The sequence below is a fragment of the Atta colombica genome, unplaced genomic scaffold (genome assembly GCF_001594045.1).
Source record: "Atta colombica isolate Treedump-2 unplaced genomic scaffold, Acol1.0 scaffold107, whole genome shotgun sequence".
Classification (NCBI taxonomy): domain Eukaryota; kingdom Metazoa; phylum Arthropoda; class Insecta; order Hymenoptera; family Formicidae; genus Atta; species Atta colombica.
The window spans coordinates 1,285,896-1,303,801 of record NW_017259192.1 but is presented as its reverse complement, the minus strand read 5'-3'; the positions used below and the strand labels follow the sequence as shown (position 1 = coordinate 1,303,801).

General features: G+C 32.9%; 1 protein-coding gene across 3 annotated transcripts in view; it reads left to right on the top strand.

The window, feature by feature from the left end:
• Positions 1–17,906, top strand: part of LOC108693050 (tyrosine-protein phosphatase Lar) — a 144,959-nt gene that overhangs the window by 94,938 nt on the left and 32,115 nt on the right. For all 3 annotated transcript variants that reach the window (XM_018201734.1, XM_018201726.1, XM_018201717.1), the window contains exon 3: positions 2,471–2,653. In XM_018201734.1, the coding sequence (XP_018057223.1) occupies positions 2,485–2,653 (169 nt within the window). In that variant the 5' untranslated portion in view covers positions 2,471–2,484. The remainder of the gene's footprint in view (positions 1–2,470; positions 2,654–17,906) is intronic.

Sequence of the window (17,906 nt, the reverse complement as noted above, 5' to 3'; positions counted from 1 at the left end):
ATATCTTCTTTATCAGATTTTTAATTCTATTTTACAGAATAAATTCTATGTTTGCTTGAAATAAGCAACCAGTATTATAAAATCGGTTATTAAATCGGTTCGAGTAAATTCAGTCTTCATCTCTGTCGTACGAGCACCGTCGAAACGGAAGCAGGACAATCGCGGGAGTTGTTCGGAACTTCGTACGCCGCGTCGCCAACTTAGATTTAACTACGAGTTCACCCCAAGGATTAATGTAGCGCCGTCGTAATTACATGAAGAACGGGAACGATGTGGGGTCGTATCACGTGTACCTCGAAACAGGTCGAATTAATCTTCTTGCTTGCCCCAAGGCTGAACTTCACGCACGACTTGTGCATCGTTCCTTTGACACGCTCAATCTCTATTGAACATATCTTTTAATTGGATATCGAGCAGTTCCTGATGAGCATACAGCCTATTAAGATCCACGAAGATTCAAATGTCGCTATCGATAACTTAATAATTTATGTGTAAGATATAATATTTATTTTACTAAAATAAATTCTTACATAAAATTAAATAAAATTTTGATGAAATTAAATTTTATTCCCTAAAAATATATCGTCTATTTTATTTTTTTTATAATTAACGAGATATATTTTATAAAAAATGTATATGATATTTAATTATTAGGAATATTATAAGTATTTTGTCATAATAGTTATAATTTTTTAGCCAAACAAATATCTAAATATTGAAGAAAATGCCACATTTGCTTGTGAATATTTTGTTTTTTTTTTTTATTGTCAGTGCATTTATAAATATTGCTTCGTTTCTCGTAAAACATAATGTTTTATCGAATGATTACAATATTTTTCTCTCTTGGCAGATATTTTCATCTGCTCAATTAGCTTTAATGATGTTTTTTTTTTTTATTATTAAAAAACGAATTCATCCAGTTCTATTACATATCTCTCAAACAACAATTATCAAATAACAATTAATGTCAAAAACATTTATTAAACAATTATTAAAAAAACAAAAATATGCGAAAAGGACTGAATATCAATAAATAATGAATTAGAAATCGTTTGCGAGATATTTATTCCAATTTTATTATTCCAACATCCAAAAAACGAAAAACGAAATTGCGAAACGAAATTGCGATTTATTTGATCTTTTTGGCAGATCTTTTTAAAAGATCTCCGCGCGGTATATTGAATTCTGTGATTGCATTCCTGATCGCATCGGCATTCCAGCGCATCTATCCATATCAGCGGGCTGCCTTCCGAGAGACGGAAGATCTGTTTTCCGCGATGGGAAATGGGAACGGCGGTATGGCCGACCAGTTTCAGTGGCTTCTCCTAACTTTCGATCCCACGAGACCAGTCGCCGGATCCCGTCTACGATCCGCAGAGGGCTATCCGGATCTACTCTACGACACGTCCGATATATAATTGACGAGTCGCGAAGTTTACTTCGTATCAATGTAAAAGATGTGTACACGTCGAATATTTTGACATTTTCGCTACGTGAATATTTTCGACTACTTAGATGTTATCTCCGTATAACTAATCCACATACGCTCACTCTACTACACAGAATGTCCCGAAATTCGCGAATCAAAATAGAGAGAAAATTTTTGAAAAATTCAGTTAATAATAAAAAGGTTATATGTACATATTTATTTAAAACAATAGTTATAAAGGTTCAAAAATAGCCAATTATATTTAAACAGTCATCTGTCCAGGAATAACACAATATGCAGTAATAAGCGCGTTTTTAGCGTTTAAACATAGTCCGTATAAAGAGTTCTAATACTTAAATAAGCCATATATTACTTCAAAATTATCGCTTAAAATAAAAATTTACGGATAACATTTTTATTTAATTTTTTTAAAACTTTCTTAGTATAGTATTTTGATTCGCGAATTTTAGGACACCCTCTATATAGCATTATTTGATTATTCTGATATCTAAGAAGATCATACATCTTGTAGATGAATAACGGATGAAGCAGTCAAAAATTTTTGATCGATTATACTCAATGTGCGCAAACACGTCTGCACATATAAAAGCAAACAAATATAAATTAAACTCATGCAAGCATATGAGCTCAATGAACTCGCTGAACTCGCTATCTTAAAATATAATATAATACAAAATATCAAGTCACTTCGCTCTCAGGGAAAGTACAGTGATCTTGTAAATTCATGAAAATAATAACGACTTCAAATAATATGTGCTCGTATAACATGTGCTTCGTAAAGTTGTAGCCAGATTTAAAATGTCAAATTTATTATAAATTGCCTTACGTATGTTATCTTATTACGATTATTATAAGTACAATATATTCGCTCTTCAAGGAATTTTCTGAAAAGATGCATCAACTCCCGTCTTCTCTTTACAATATTATCAGCCTCTTACTGCATAATGCACCGATTACTTCAGACTTTTAAGCTCTCCTACAATGGCTAATGACTAAAGATGCCTTCCTTTGCGATTACAGCGGAGAATCTACCGATGGGTTTCCCAATGATTACTCAAGCGCCGACAACGAAGGTAGTTGAGATGGGCCACAACGCAGTCCTTCTTTGCACCGCGGTTGGATCCCCGACGCCCATCATTTCCTGGGTACGAGATATGCTGCCTATCGACACGTCAAATCCACGATACACGGTTCTGGATTCCGGTAAGTAACCACCGCCTGTCAATCACTACGATCTTTAATATCATTCGACGAGAGAACATCATTGTCGCGACGCACGTCCCCAAAGAATGGAGCCGGTTTTAGAAATGCCTGCTTTAATGCAAAAAAGTACCGTCGCATAAAATAAACGACATTATCGTGGCGAGCAACGAACGTTGCACTTTATTCGTGAGACGGGAAGTAGGCCGATAAAGACCGGGGGGTGAGCGCGTGGGAGGAGAGAAATATGGTGTACGTGAGCGATCGAACGATGACAAAGGCTATGAAAGATAGAAAGATTAAGGGTGTTTGGCGGGTACATAGGTAGGGTAACAATAGGGGCGCCCCATCGGCGGCGCGCGACCAGTGGCGCATGTCATATCTCGTTGAGTGCCCGGGTGCGTAAGTCACTGTCAACTCGCGGCGGCGTTGATCGAGTGGTCACGCGATACGCGAACATCCAGCACATCCATCTCGTTTGCCGAGAGCACACCTGGCCCTCTCTCCCTCTCAGCTCGTTCGCACTTACCAAAGCGCGCTTCGTATCATTTGCGCGTTCATAACTGGTAAACCGTATTCGCACTATACTTTGTCCGGTGCGCCTGCACGCGCTTAAAACGGCATCTACAGTAAGATTTTAAAGGGTTAAACTTAAGCTTTAAGTCAAGCCGTAAGAAAATGACCATCACAGTCGAATGTGAGGAGAACAATCGTCTATTTCTTATGACTTAAGGCTTATAGCTTAACTTTTTATACCTTAAAATCTTATTATAAACGCTGTTTAAGGAGATCCTAAAGTTGTCTGTTTTATTGGTTCAGTAGGACTTACATACATGTCATTGATACTATGTAATACTCTCTAAATCTCGTAGAGTGAAATCTCATTCGAAGATAGTGAAAATTTAACCTGTCTTGAAAAAGAAGTGAAAATACGGTCACTCTTATTCAAGAATGGCAGATTTTCACTCTTTTTAGAGTGAAATTTACTCTTTTGACATGAGATTCGCTTCTTCTTGAAGAGTGACCGTATTTTTACTCTTTTTTTAAGACAGGCTAAATTTTCAGTCTCTTTGAGTGAGATTTCATTCCACGAGATTTAGACAGTACACAACAATAACATATATATACAAATTTTCTAACTAACTAATCTTTTCATATTAAGTATAATATATATATCTAAGGCTATAACCTTTTTGCATAACGCATAATGCATAAAGTATAAGAAAATCAACCAGAGTCTTTTATTTCATAGGAAGGGAGGAGATGAAGAACTTTGATTAGTTCATTTTCTTATGCATTTCCAATGCGACTCTGTGCTCCCGCTAATTCTAAGAACTCAATATTGTTTGTTCAAGTAATCCCAGTCCAAACTAAGATAATTTTATATGTATAAAAGAAATATTATTACGATGCCAGAAGCAGATACCAAATTATTTTGTAATTTTGTAATTTTCCAAATTTTTTTCATAATTTTTGATGTAAAATCGATCGGAATTTGAATTATATTACTGTTTATATTTTAATTATAGAAAAAGATTTTTTAAATAAATATGTGGGTGTGTATCTATAAAGGCAATTAGAAAAATATTTATTTGAAAAATAATTGATAAAACACACAAGGATCCTCTTAACGATCCAACTTAGACATCCACTCGATATTACGTCTTTCGATTTTGACGACGACGACGAACTTTAAAAAGTTCGTAAAAGTTTCCAGATATCATATTCGCCGAAATAAAAAAAAGTATCTTTGACGATGATCTTATTTCAAGTCACATTTTGCGTGATATGGAATATACTTGCAAGGAATAATGTCATCAATAATCAAACATACGAGATGAGGGAATCAACTTGAATACATTTATTATTATTGATGTTTAATTTAATTTAATTGTGTTTCTTCGTTATTTATAATTCATGGAAGAACGACATAGTGTGTCTGATCGCTGTAACTATTGTCACATTTGACATGTATAGACGCTTTAAAGATTTGAAGATGCACATTAATCGATCTTGTTAATGTAAACATAAAATGTTAAAATCTCTTCATAAGAGTAATTTTATAGCAATTTATTATAAATCCATTTTCATGTTGTTAAAAACTCTTGTTTACAATTTATTTAAATATAGTATTCGTTAATTTATAAATAATTGACTCGTAATTAATGGTATTTTAAAAGCATGAACATACTCTACTTTTAAAATCCTCAATTTACGCATAAGACATTAAAAACGAGTTGCCATATAATCGCATAGCAATCTGCCCTCAATTCTAGATAAAATATCCTGATTACGACATAAATCCGACTTATATTGAGTCTTAAAAAACTTCTTTATTGCGATTTCTCTGGCATATTTCTCTTCGTACACTGTAAAAAAAGTAAAATTACATGATTTATAGTGAACAAATAAAATTATTTTTTAGACAAAAGTTATTACTTTTACTTCTAATATACCTTTGTATAATTAGATAGAAAATTACAAGAAAAATAATATATTTTTGTTGATTTCAATGTAAATGTACAAATTTTTTTATAACATTATATGTGTAATAATAGTAATAATAATATATATGTACATATTATATTTGCATTTTTATGCACATATTAATAGCATTGCTTAAGAAAAATTATATATAATTCGTTAGCGAGTTAATACATAAATATTTTTATAAGCTTAACTTTAATCATAAATTTACTTTTACAAATTGTTTAATTATTGTAAAGAAGATAATAATTTTATTGTACTTTGTGATTTTACGTATATGTAAATATACACCTTTAATATTCCTGATAGAAATTTCATGCATTTTTTGAGCAGTTTATTAACTTCTGTCTAGAACAGTTTATTAATCTAGAACTGAGAAATAAAACTTGGAATCCCACAGATATAATGTTTTGCGTGCAGTTACACTATAAAAAGTGTAGTGTTTAAAATGTTTACAAAATGTTAGAAATATCTTTGCGAAACAAAGGTTTAATTCTTATCCTACTAATACGGGTCACTAATAACTGAGCGATTCCTGTTCGTGCAAATTTTTTTGAGTCTTTCGATAATTATAAATTACACTACATTTTATTATTTTCCCAAATGAAGTGCCAATATTTATTATATCTAAAAAGTTGAAAGTATATTGGTGAATTTTTAGAGATTTTTTTTAATCATTCATAGGTAAAAAAAACGGACGGATTCTAGTGCCCATATTTGTATGGATGAGATACATCAAATTGTAGCTGATACAATAAAAGTTAATAATAAAAGATATTTCTATTTTAAATGTTTTAGTGTTTTAAATCCAAATACACAGTGTTTTGTTTATTGAAAAAGTTTAAATCTAAAATATTTTTAACTGTTTAAAAAACAGACAAGAATAAAACATTTTAATATTTTAAAATTAAACATTTCTTTTTTTAATATACCGCAAAATCTGAATCTATTTGCTGAATAAAAACAGGACAATATCTTATACGGTGTTATTACAATTAATGAGAATATAATAGTATTAAACAGTAATTGAACGAGTGTCTAAAAAATTGCATACATTTCTACCAGATTAATGAGTTCCAAAATTACTCATTATAATTGTTGTAATTTTACACGTAATTTTTTTACAGTGCAGTTAAATCTAATTGAGTAAGAACGTTCTCGGTCGTCGCTGAGCGGAAACTCCTTGCGAAATATATTAATAATATCCCCCCGAGCAAATCGAAATACAGCGATAAGGCGAACGAATAATTTTCTCACGCATTGCGGAATTTCGTTAAAGCGATGCTTCCCATTATCTTTTATCTTCGCCACTTGTATAGGGCATGTCTTTATGCGCGTACGCACGTATATATGTATATGCGCGAATGCGTTTGTATAACGCTCACTTTGTTTTTATCGCACGACGATGGTATCATTATCGAGCAGCATGTCACGTAATACCAACGTGCACTTCCCCGGACTATCTTTATGATGCTCGCCGCAGTTTGCCGCGACGTGAAAAGTGTACATTAGATGCGGCGAAGCCGCCGGTACGTGTACGCCACGCATATACACGCAACACGTACGCAACACACGACACACAGCATGCACGTGTCTCATGCATACAGTGGCGCGTGTGCGCGCTATGTATTATGGATACGTTTGCATAGCCTACTGATGGCATCCCTGCATGCATCTCGAGGCCAGGTACGAACGAGCCATCGATACTGAAGTTACTGGATATGTATATGTATAGTAGCACAATATAAACATTTTGAATCAAAATGGCGTCGGATAATGTACACTTTGTAATTTTTCTATACATAGGTACGTATGGAAAAGACTATTTTGTTGAAGTGTCTAAAAATTTATTCAGCTACAGATCTGTAAATAATTTTCTTGAACTCAGAATAATTATAATATAGATGTTCCAAATGTAAGTTGTTGTAAGAGTTATTAGTAAAATATTTTTCAAAACTTTTTACAGTATTATTTATCATGTTTGAAATCTCTACGTAATCATTTTGATTTAACAAAATTATTTTCAGATTTATATCCAGCGATAAATCCAAAACATAGATTCAAAACGTAGCAAAATTCTAAACTGAATGCAATTATTGTTAAGATAACGGAAGTTACACGGAAAGAATTTGCTAAAGAACTAAAAATTTAGCTATCTAGCTAACGTTATTTATCTTGTTATTTATTTTGTCATTAAAGATGTTGATTTTGAATCAAAATGACGATAAATAACGTTAGCTTGTTTGCTGTGTAGCTAAATTTTTAGTTTTTTAATAAATTCTTTCCGTGTAACTGCAATTATCCTAATAATAATTCAGTTTGGAATTTTGCTACGTTTTGAATCAAAATGGTGGACGGATTGCGTTACTCTCACGGATATGTCTAGTGACTTTAGTCACTATACGATACTCTTGCTAGGAATTGCCATAAAGAAATTCTACAGAGGAGAAAACTCGTTTGACGAATGAGATGTATTCGACTGGAAACTCGATCTATGGTTGGTATGCGTGCTGGTCCACCTGATAAAGCTGCCGGTTCTGAAAATCGCGGAACGATCGAGAATGGAAATCTAAATGAGATCCACTCCGATGAGTTGGCTCGATTCCTACCCTGATCGTTTTCACGATCAATAGTTGCGATAATGAAGTATGCCGGACGTTATGTAAATTCGTGCGGCATCGAGCCGTTACGCGGCTATTATTGTAATTAGATGGAAGGAATAACGCGGTGTGTATTTTTAGTATTTTTGCATCATGAAGGGAAGTTTGCCTATTATCATTACGATTCACACGGCGATACTATCCTTAATGGTTGCAACAGTACAATGACAATAAGTTCATTTAGACTACTTAGTGCAAATTTTCTCGAACTGCATTAACAGTTTTTGTTATTATATATTTTATGCTATAATGTTATTAAAAATAACAATTAAGAATATCTAAAGAAGAAAAAAATATAAAAAATGGCTAAAGTTAAAAAAGTTGAATTTTTGTAATTTAATTAAGTATATCTTACACACCAATTGTATGTGTGGTTTATCACGATATTATGCAACAAGCAGTGCTTATTGCAAAATTTTCTTGAATTTCATTAACAATTTTTGATATTTTTTGATAATATTATTAGAAACAACACTAAGAATTAATATTTAAAAAATACAGAAAATAGCAAAAGTTAAAATAAAGTATGTGAATTTCTGTAATTTAATTAAATACTCGTACCATATAAGTACACTAAATGACTTATCATGACATTGTTTCTTTATTTTTTCGTTTATTTCAAAAGTGACACAAATCAGAAAATGTGAGTTTCAAATTATGAAGGTAAAGATTATTCTATTATCAAAAACTAATTTGATTTCACAGTCTATTCGTCCAATAGCACTTATGTCGTTCTTTTTCAAAGTTTTTAAAGAGATCATCTTTTGCAAGAGTGATACACATTTTGAGTTATATTCATCATTTTTGTAAATAAAAAGAAAAGTCGCTTGTATTGTAGAAAACATTTAGAAGATTAAGTTTTTTGATGATCGAAGAAAAAATTGTTTTTGAATTTAATTATATTAATTATTTTGAATTTAATTATATTATACACACAAGATAAATATAAATTATTTGTGATATTTTTAATTATGTCACATTTGAATTATTCCACATTTGTTATAATTTCAATATTAAAATAGTAATAACACAAAAAGAATGATTTTTAAGTTGTGAAATGAATATTACATTTTATCATATTTCTAGAGCATAATCTTTTTTCCGATATTATTTAATTAGTCAATAATTTTCTATTAAGTTGCAAAATAATTGTTCCCTTTTTTGAAAAACTTAATTTTTTTAGTTGTCACTTTTAACGTAAAGGAATGACATTACGCAATAAACAATTAAATTACACTTACAAAGTTAAAGTGATTTTTACCTTCGTGTATTAATCATATCATGAATTATGTCACCCAGTATGCGTAAATTAAATTTATAGATGCAAGATGTATGATTATGCTATTTGTCATTGTATAACTCTTTATTGAATGGAAACAATGGTGCCACTGTCGACCGTAAGATCGAGTTAAGTGTAATTTAATGGAGTGGGGTTGATAACCTCTACCTCTGTAAGAGGCGACCCCGGAGTCGCATCAGTCACTCGCTCGCACCCTTAACATTATTCGCGTGTCTTCGTCTATCCTTGAGTCGAAGCTTGCTATTACCATCGCGCGTTATACGCACGTGTCATAAAATATACGCCTTAATGTATCGCAAAAAGTGCATTACAAGTCGATGTACTTTCTGGATATAGCGGCACACCAAGTTCCGCGCAAGGGAAATGGATGAACGAGAAATAAGGAGGAAGAAGCGCGTCGGAAAGAAAAAGGGCGTTCAAGAACGAGGACGAGAAGAGCTGACGGAGTCGACCGGAACGAAACGAGAGTTTTCATAAATTCCATCCCCGCGCTGACAAGCATTTTTCTCGTAAATCTTACCTGTCCTCGAACTCGTTAAGCGAAAGCTCGCTCGAAAATTGCGCGCGCGCATCGTTCGTATCTATCGCACGAAACTGTTAACGCATTTGCGGAACATCACGCGATAGATTGCCCGCGTTCGGGAATTTTTTGGGAACTGATGATGCATTCTTGACAGAGTATTTCATCGTTCCACTATGTTTTATCCTGAAACAAGAACTAGATGCCGCCAAATATCAGAGAGCGATGCCAAAAATAACATATACGCCATCGATCGATGCACTCGATACATCGTGTTTTCACGGAATAAAACACAAACTTCTCAATATACGCAATCCATTTTTCAAAGCCTATTTCGTAATTAAAGAAAAAAAAACAGAAAATATTATTAACAAGAAGATAGAGCTTGTGCACGTTGGTCGTATCGTACGTGATAGTATCTGAGCGTAAAAAAATGTATCTATGATGAGAATTTTTTATCAAAAAACATTACTCTAAAAATACATTTCTTTCAAATATTGAAAAGTAAATACTATTAAATATTCTGTCGCTGCAACTCTTTAAATTTCTAAAAAAGTTATCATCATTCGAAATTAAAACCGACGAGAATAAATCAATTAAGAGAAACAATATCTTATTTTCGGTCAAAGGATCTCAGTGCTTATAAAAATATATTGGGTTGTCCGGAAAGTTCGTGCCGATGTTGAAGGAAAATTGAAATGCAAAAGATTTAAGTTTTAGTATACATTTATTAAATTATATAGGTTATTATAGTTGGCACGAACTTTCCGGACAACCCAATATTTAAAATACTACTATATAAATTTTTACAAATTTAATACATTTTTCAGTTTTATACGATTAGGTGTATAAATAAGTTTGTTTTTCTTTTCGAAAGTATATATATATATATATCTGTTAATATAAAAGGGACCGTACAACATTTCAAAGTATTTCAAATCTTTCACTTCAAATCTAACACTTTTTGCCATCTTTCAGACAGCATACGAATATCGCAGCGAAAGAATATTTTGCAACACAATTTATCGTTTATTTCGAAATCACTACTTAAATCTTTTAAACTAATTTTGACACGTTCTTTCCGACACAGTATTGTCTCCATAAGTCTTACAAATTATTCTGATTGCTTCAAAGACGGTTTTACCGCAGTGAAAATAGTGACGCAATGAAATGCTTTTTAGCGTTCAATTAAATTAAAAATGTAGTTAATTATCTAATTACGAGAAACAATGCAATTTCATGCAGATTATTCAACCTTGAATGGAAAAATAATTCAGCGCGGAAATTTTTTAAATTGTTAGCATTATCTAAAGTTAAACGCGGAAATTTATTCATATAATATCTAATATGTTGAGATATACATAAACATATTTTATATAGGTTTTAGTATATGTTGAATTGCACATATAATTTATTATTAAAAAATTTGTAGCAATGATATTCAGATTTTATCATAAAATAACGAGTGTCACAGCACCTTATATGTGAGTGCATTAATGTTTAATTCACTTTTGGTTTACGTAACAAATATAACCGCGTATGCAAACTGCACATGTTTCCCACAGGAGAAACACAAATTCGGCACAGAGAAAATGTAAAATTGTTTTTTACAAAGACGATTGCAGTAGGAAACGACGAAGGCGTTTTTTTTCGCGTGCTTCATCCGCTTTCACAACAATCACATATAGAATTATACGAAAATTGCTTATGCATATATATTATTCTAATCTTGCAGATTAAATTTGCTAAGCGGTTCGCCTCGTGTTGTCTGCGGGAATTGAGCCATTGCTAAAATTTTAACTCGCCTCGCGAGTTCTCTGGTTGAGGCCCGCTCATGCGCTCGTGCCCCAGATACTCGGTACATACCATTGTTTGCGTTAATTTACGGGAATAGCTACATCCGCGATGTACATTAACGATATCAAAGCGTCCTTGCTTGTCATAGAATAGCGCTTGAGACTACGAAACTATTCTCTCGCATTTTCAATGCGCGCGATTAAATTCTGTGAGATGTTCGCACTTCGCACGTTACTATATCTACCGTAGAAGAACCGTAAAAACACAACTACGTTTCGTAATATGTAATAATATTATACGTAATAATAATTAATATTTTTTCTCTAAATTAACGCAAACTATATTAAACTATATTATCTCGGTTCTGTTATAAAAAAATTATAATTTCTTTCAAGTTTATAATTTATGCTAAATAATAAAATATTAATACAAACGGACTCTTCAGATTCAATCAAAAATAAGAAAATTTTAATTTTTTTTGGCAAATGAAAGTACTAAGTAAAAACGACGCGATAATTGTTGCGCTATTAAAAAACAAAATATTATTTCTTAATTATTGTATATTAAGTATACAGGGTGTCCCAAAATAATCACCAAATATTTCATGGAGGTAGAGCGGATTAAACTGAATCGAAAAGTCCTGTACCATTTTGCAAGTTTCGCAATAGTTACTAAGATATTAATTACTAAAAATTGCCGAAAATTGTTCTTCAATAATTTTTTCTCAAATACTATCACTTTATAGAAAACTGTAAGAAACAAAAATTATTTTTTTTTCTCATAAAGCTCTAAGAATTTTTTTATAATTTTTTATCAACTTTTTAATACCTACTATATTTTCTTATTTTTACAAACAAAAAATACAGTATTAAAAAATTCTGAAAAAATTCTTAGAATTTTATGAGAAGAAAATAAACAATTTTTGTCTCTTACAATTTTTCTGTTAAGTTGATAGTATTTGAGTAAAAAATTATTGAAGGCCAGTTTTCGGCAATTTTTAGTAATTAATATCTTGTTAACTTGCGAAAACTGCAAAATGGCAGAGGACTTTTCGACTTAATCTGCTCTCTACTTGCTCATGAAATATTTAGCGATTTGAAACATGTATGTTTAACATAAAATGTTCCCCCGTTTTTAATATTCTTATTTTAGCATAAATAAGAAAAAAATTTTCTTATTTACGCTAAATAAATTTTAGATTTATTGTATTTTATTTATTTGGATATATATTCTCAAATTGTTAAATGTTAAATTATTAAAGGTTGGCAAGAATGACTCATTTGCCACGCAGATATATATCTGTGTACTCTATCATATTTTGTTTCGTACATTGAGAAAAATGTCTGAATTAGAATTCTGATTAAACATGGATGAATTAGAATCTTCTGGTTCGTCTATTTTCAATTAGCCATTTTTTTCTCAATTTAAAAGATTGTGCTGTAAAACTTTCTTTAATTTGTATTTTGCGAAATTATGAAGCAGCCAAATTTTGCAGTTTCACCCATAAAATTTTATTATAATAAATAGAATTATCTATTTCATACTCCCGGTGCAGACAATTGATTTTGTAAGAGCAATATTTTACCATGAAATTTTTTATGTTTTATGAAGCTGCAAAGTTTGCTGAAGAGTTGGAAGAGTTTTGCAATTTTTTCTTTAAAATAATAAATAAGATCACTATAGTGCAAATATTAGAAGTAAGATATCAAATCAATCTTCTATTTTACTTTTTTTTTCAAAAAAATCACTTTTTAGCAAGACGCTTCTTCTGATTACAAATACTTATTACAATCTTTTGAATATTTTAGCTATAATTTAATAAAATAGAAATTCATCTTTTTAGCCAATGTCTCTTGCCAATTCTTAACAAGTATTGAAAAAGAAGAATTAATTTATAATATTATACGAAATATAATTGTACAATATATGGATAAATATGTATAAGTAATGCAGGATTATGAGATTTAATGAGAAATTAGGAATTTCGCTTCACGAGCAACATATGAGCAACATATTAAAGTACACATTAAACTCGCGCCGATAAGTCGTGCTCGTTCTCTCAGAGAATTTCGATGCGCGATTACGCGACGGCAAATTTAATTAGATACGCGGATGCATAAGTTTAACATTTCATTTAACCTTCAGTCGGGCGTCTTGCTGAAAGGAGGTTTAGCTCGGCATGGCCCTTGAGGAAATCTCTCTCTCTTTCTCACTGCTCGCCGCGTGGGCGTCGTCTAGGAGCGCAACGACGCAGGCAAAACTTAACACGGCGAATCGTTAAATTATATTTTGCAGTTCTCCGCTCGTAAAGCCGCGAATGCAGTGATGATGCGCGACGAGGATGAGGTAAAAGCGGAGAGCGTCGGTTAGCGCTTCGTCAACACTCGTAAAATTTTCTGCGTTAAAACTAGAGCTTGATGAGCGAGCGCCGAACTTCAGAACAAGTAATGTAATATAGCGGCGCGACTTAACGGTGCCCTAACGGAAGACACCGCGTCGCGACGGGATGATCGTGGATGTCAGATTGTCTTGGAGATTAAAGAAGAGGAAAAAGATAGGAAAGAAGAGAAGAAGATTAGACTTTCTTACGCTCTCAGAACATCTGTGATGAAATTATTACGATAATAAATTGAGAAAAGTACTGGAGAGATAATAATCATTCAAAAGAAAATAAGATTTGTGTCTTGATCATTTCAGAAACTTCATGAGTCGATTTTTTTGTTGAAATTGACCTATTAGGAGATTTAGAATTCCCGGGAAAAAGAAAAATACACCGTTTCCTTCAAACTATATTAATCAAGCGTTATTAAATATTAAGTTTAGAAAATTGTCATTGACATGAGAAGCAGTAATTTTTGCAATGACTTACGTTTTCGTTACAATAATAAATCATTTTAGCAAGCTGAAATTCAATGTTGTTAATTTACTTTTTTATGAAATTTGTATATTTTAAAGCTACAACTTGTTACTTTTTAACATCTTTAGAAGTCTGTTATATTTACATAATTAAAGAATCCTCTATTATATGTACGAAAATAGTCGTAATTTTTAATAGAAAGTACTTCAGAAACAACTTAAGTTAAGATAATATTTTCAACATTAGTTCTTATTTTGAAAATAAATTTTAAAGAAGATATGTTCCATTTAATATATAAAATGATGAGCATTTTTTAAATATATTTTTAATTATTTTTAATATTACAGTAATAAAACTTCTCTCTCTAGAACATTTCTTCAATTCTTCAAAAATCATATTTTTTACTTATATTCTAAAAAAATTGATTTAAATAAAGAACGAAGTTTATATGCTTATGATAGTTAGTTATTAAATCATTAATTTTTAGACCTTTATTTTTATATTTCATGCCTTTTTTCATTCATATATTATCAAACATCATTAAGAAGATTATCGCGAAACCCGAGGAAAAAAAAGCGAAATAATTGAGATCAGCCTTATTTAAAATAAAGAACCCTTCAAGTTTCTCAGCGGGTAGTTCCTTAAACTTCACAATTATTGCCGTGATAATACAACAACGTTCGCTTAATGTCTGCGGTGTTCTTATCACATGCGTTTCATTTTTAACTTTCCGTGCAGTGTTTTCCGAGCCTAACCGTATCGTATTTTTACGACTACGCATAACCGCAACACCTTTAATCATCGTGCCTGAAGTAAATCGAGCGCGAGTCATCAAATTAACACGAATCTCGGATTTCATCGGAGGAAATGAGAAGGAGGTGCACGTGTTTTTTGTGTAAACACGTCATAATGACGTCTATGCGATAAGATTTTCTCCGACCCATTAGTTAATAACCGAGTTAATAACGAAAAAAAACCAAGTTTGACGTGACAAGTTGCGCGAGTGCAATATTAGTCTTATTATCTCTTCATTTTTCTACTCTTTTGTTCAGCCTTTTCATCTACTTTATGATTGTCTGATTATTCTTTTTTATGATTTTGTTTTAAAAACGTATCAATTCTTTAGAAGTTAACCCTTAGTACACACGATGATTTTCTAGTTTTTATTACACGTGATCGTTTATATTTCGGATTAATTTTTATCATTTTTCAGGTTTGGTTTTTCATTTTCTAATTTTTATGATAATGTAAAAATTGTTTTTCTAGCTGATTAGTCAATAAACTAATGATTTTGTTGAAGTGATAACTTTAAAAATTATTCGCTACAAAACCATCTGTTTAGTGATTAACCATAGCTAAAAAAATACAATCTTTACATCAAGTTAAGTCTATAAGTTAAGTCTACAACCAGAAATTAGAAAAACTGGGCCTTACAAGTGCAAAAATTATTAAGTTTACTTGATATATTTTAATTCTTACACGTATATCTTTAGAAAGTATTTGTATGAAAGCGTGTATTTGTAAAGTTGTGTTAAAAAAAAGAAAAGACTAGAGACCTTTATTTAACCACAGAGCTCCTAGTATTTCAAAGAAAAGAAATGCGACGCAAATGACTTAATCGTATAACTAAGAGTTAATTATGTGTTCTTTCAACACGTACAGTAATTATGGTTTCGGGTTATTGTGACTGTTACAATTATCCACCATGACCGCGCTTACAAACTCCTCATATTGCAGTTCATTACCTTTGATATCGTAGCATCGATTAACACAGTCGCGTCACATGCAGCTTGCGGTACAATGGCCAACGGTATTATTAAATCGGCTCGCGCGATCCACCACTGAAATTCATACCATACACAGCTCGATGTCGTGGGCCACGCCTCTTGTCGGTGTTTGCAAAATTTTCAACAGTGAGCCGTCGACAAGCTGCGAGTAACGAAAGGGAATAATAAAATTTGGAATAAGCTTTCTGATAGATCGAGTTTTCAGGCTTAAGTAATTTTGAAATTTCGGAATGTGGGTTGCTTCTTAGATGGTTTCTTAATCCTATCGTTTCCATTCCTTTTCTCCTTCGCATTTGGCCATAGTGAGACGAGCACGTCCTCCATTTCTTCCACTGTGTCGTCGTAGCTCCCCCAGATCCTCAGTGAAGCTCTCCCGGGCCCATTAGACCACCCTTTACCAAGGGAGTTGACTTATGACACCAGCTACGCGAAGGGAGCTTGAGTGAGTTACTCTCTTTTCGCGGTGGGAGGAACTCGATGGTTGAGACAGAATGGGTAAGAACGAGAGAGGCTAAAGGAAAAAGAGCGGCGTTACCCGATATACCCTCGGAGAGAAGCGGATCTTCTCCGTTGTTTTTCGCTTTACAAAGACGCAAGGTGAAACGCGAGGAAGAAGAGAGCGTTCGTTATCTTAAACGACGCTTCGTCAAAAGAACGGGTACTACCTCTCCTCGCGCAGCGACAAACGGGTAGTTCGACGGGACTCTGATCGCGAAAATAACAATGTTCAAACAAAGCTGGCACGGCACCAAGAAATCGCAATTGCATGCGATAGGAAACTCGTACGAGCAAGCGGAGCACCAGTCGTCGCATTTCCACTTTAATTAATCCGGATAGGCAGAACTCGGCGCTAACCCCTAAATAACTGGCGCAAATTCGTTTCGTCGCTGTTATTCCGGCAAGGGCTCTGCTGTGTGTGTGTGTGTGTGTGTGTGTGTGTGTGTGTGCGTGCGTGCGTGCGTGCGTGTGTGTGTGTGTGTGTGTGTGTGTGTGTGTGTGTGTGTGTGTGTGTGTGTGTATAGCTACACCCTGACAATCGTCCAAAGCATTTCTCACAACCTCTTCGTGCCCGCATAATGCTACCGATTGTCCTTATATTAGCACAACGCGTCGCTTTCGACGGTAATTTCCCATCCATGCCTTTGATTCGGGATCAAATTCAGGTCGCGCTTACAATCGAGCTATGCCACTGGAAACTGTCTCTTAACACAATTGAGATCCCGAACCAGCATTGACGTATGGCGACATAGTTACAATTTAACAAGCTGAGCATAGGGGTTCGAAAGAACAAAAGATCATTCTCTTTTCCTTTTTTATTTGTATACATTAATTTAAAAAATTGAGATTTATTTGGAAAATGTATGCAAAAAGTTGCTCTTTGAATTTTTCCGCATTTAACTTTTAAATGTGTATTCATAACCGTCGAGTCTTTAAATAAAGAATAAGTTTGTTTTCATTTATTTTTTTTATATCCAAGTTTTTATCCCAATTTTTGATCACATTCAATCTAGAGAGAAAAATTGGAAATGCGACTATTCTCTGAATTCTTTTCAACGATCAAAAAATATAAATCGCAAAATCGTAGATGTAAACTCTAATATAATTGAAATGAAATTCCACATTGAATACACACATCGGGATTAAAAAGTGTCGACGAACGGCATTGAAGGTATACGCAACGTATACTTTGGAATGCTTTCGGGGGTGTAAACATATTTCCTATTTGTATTCTATCCGGATGGAATCCTGTATTCACCGAGTTGTGCGCATCGAATTCATCCCTGCTTCATCCTTCGATTCCACCCTGCGTTGCATGCTACCCAGAATTGGGAGAAGAAGCGAAGAGAC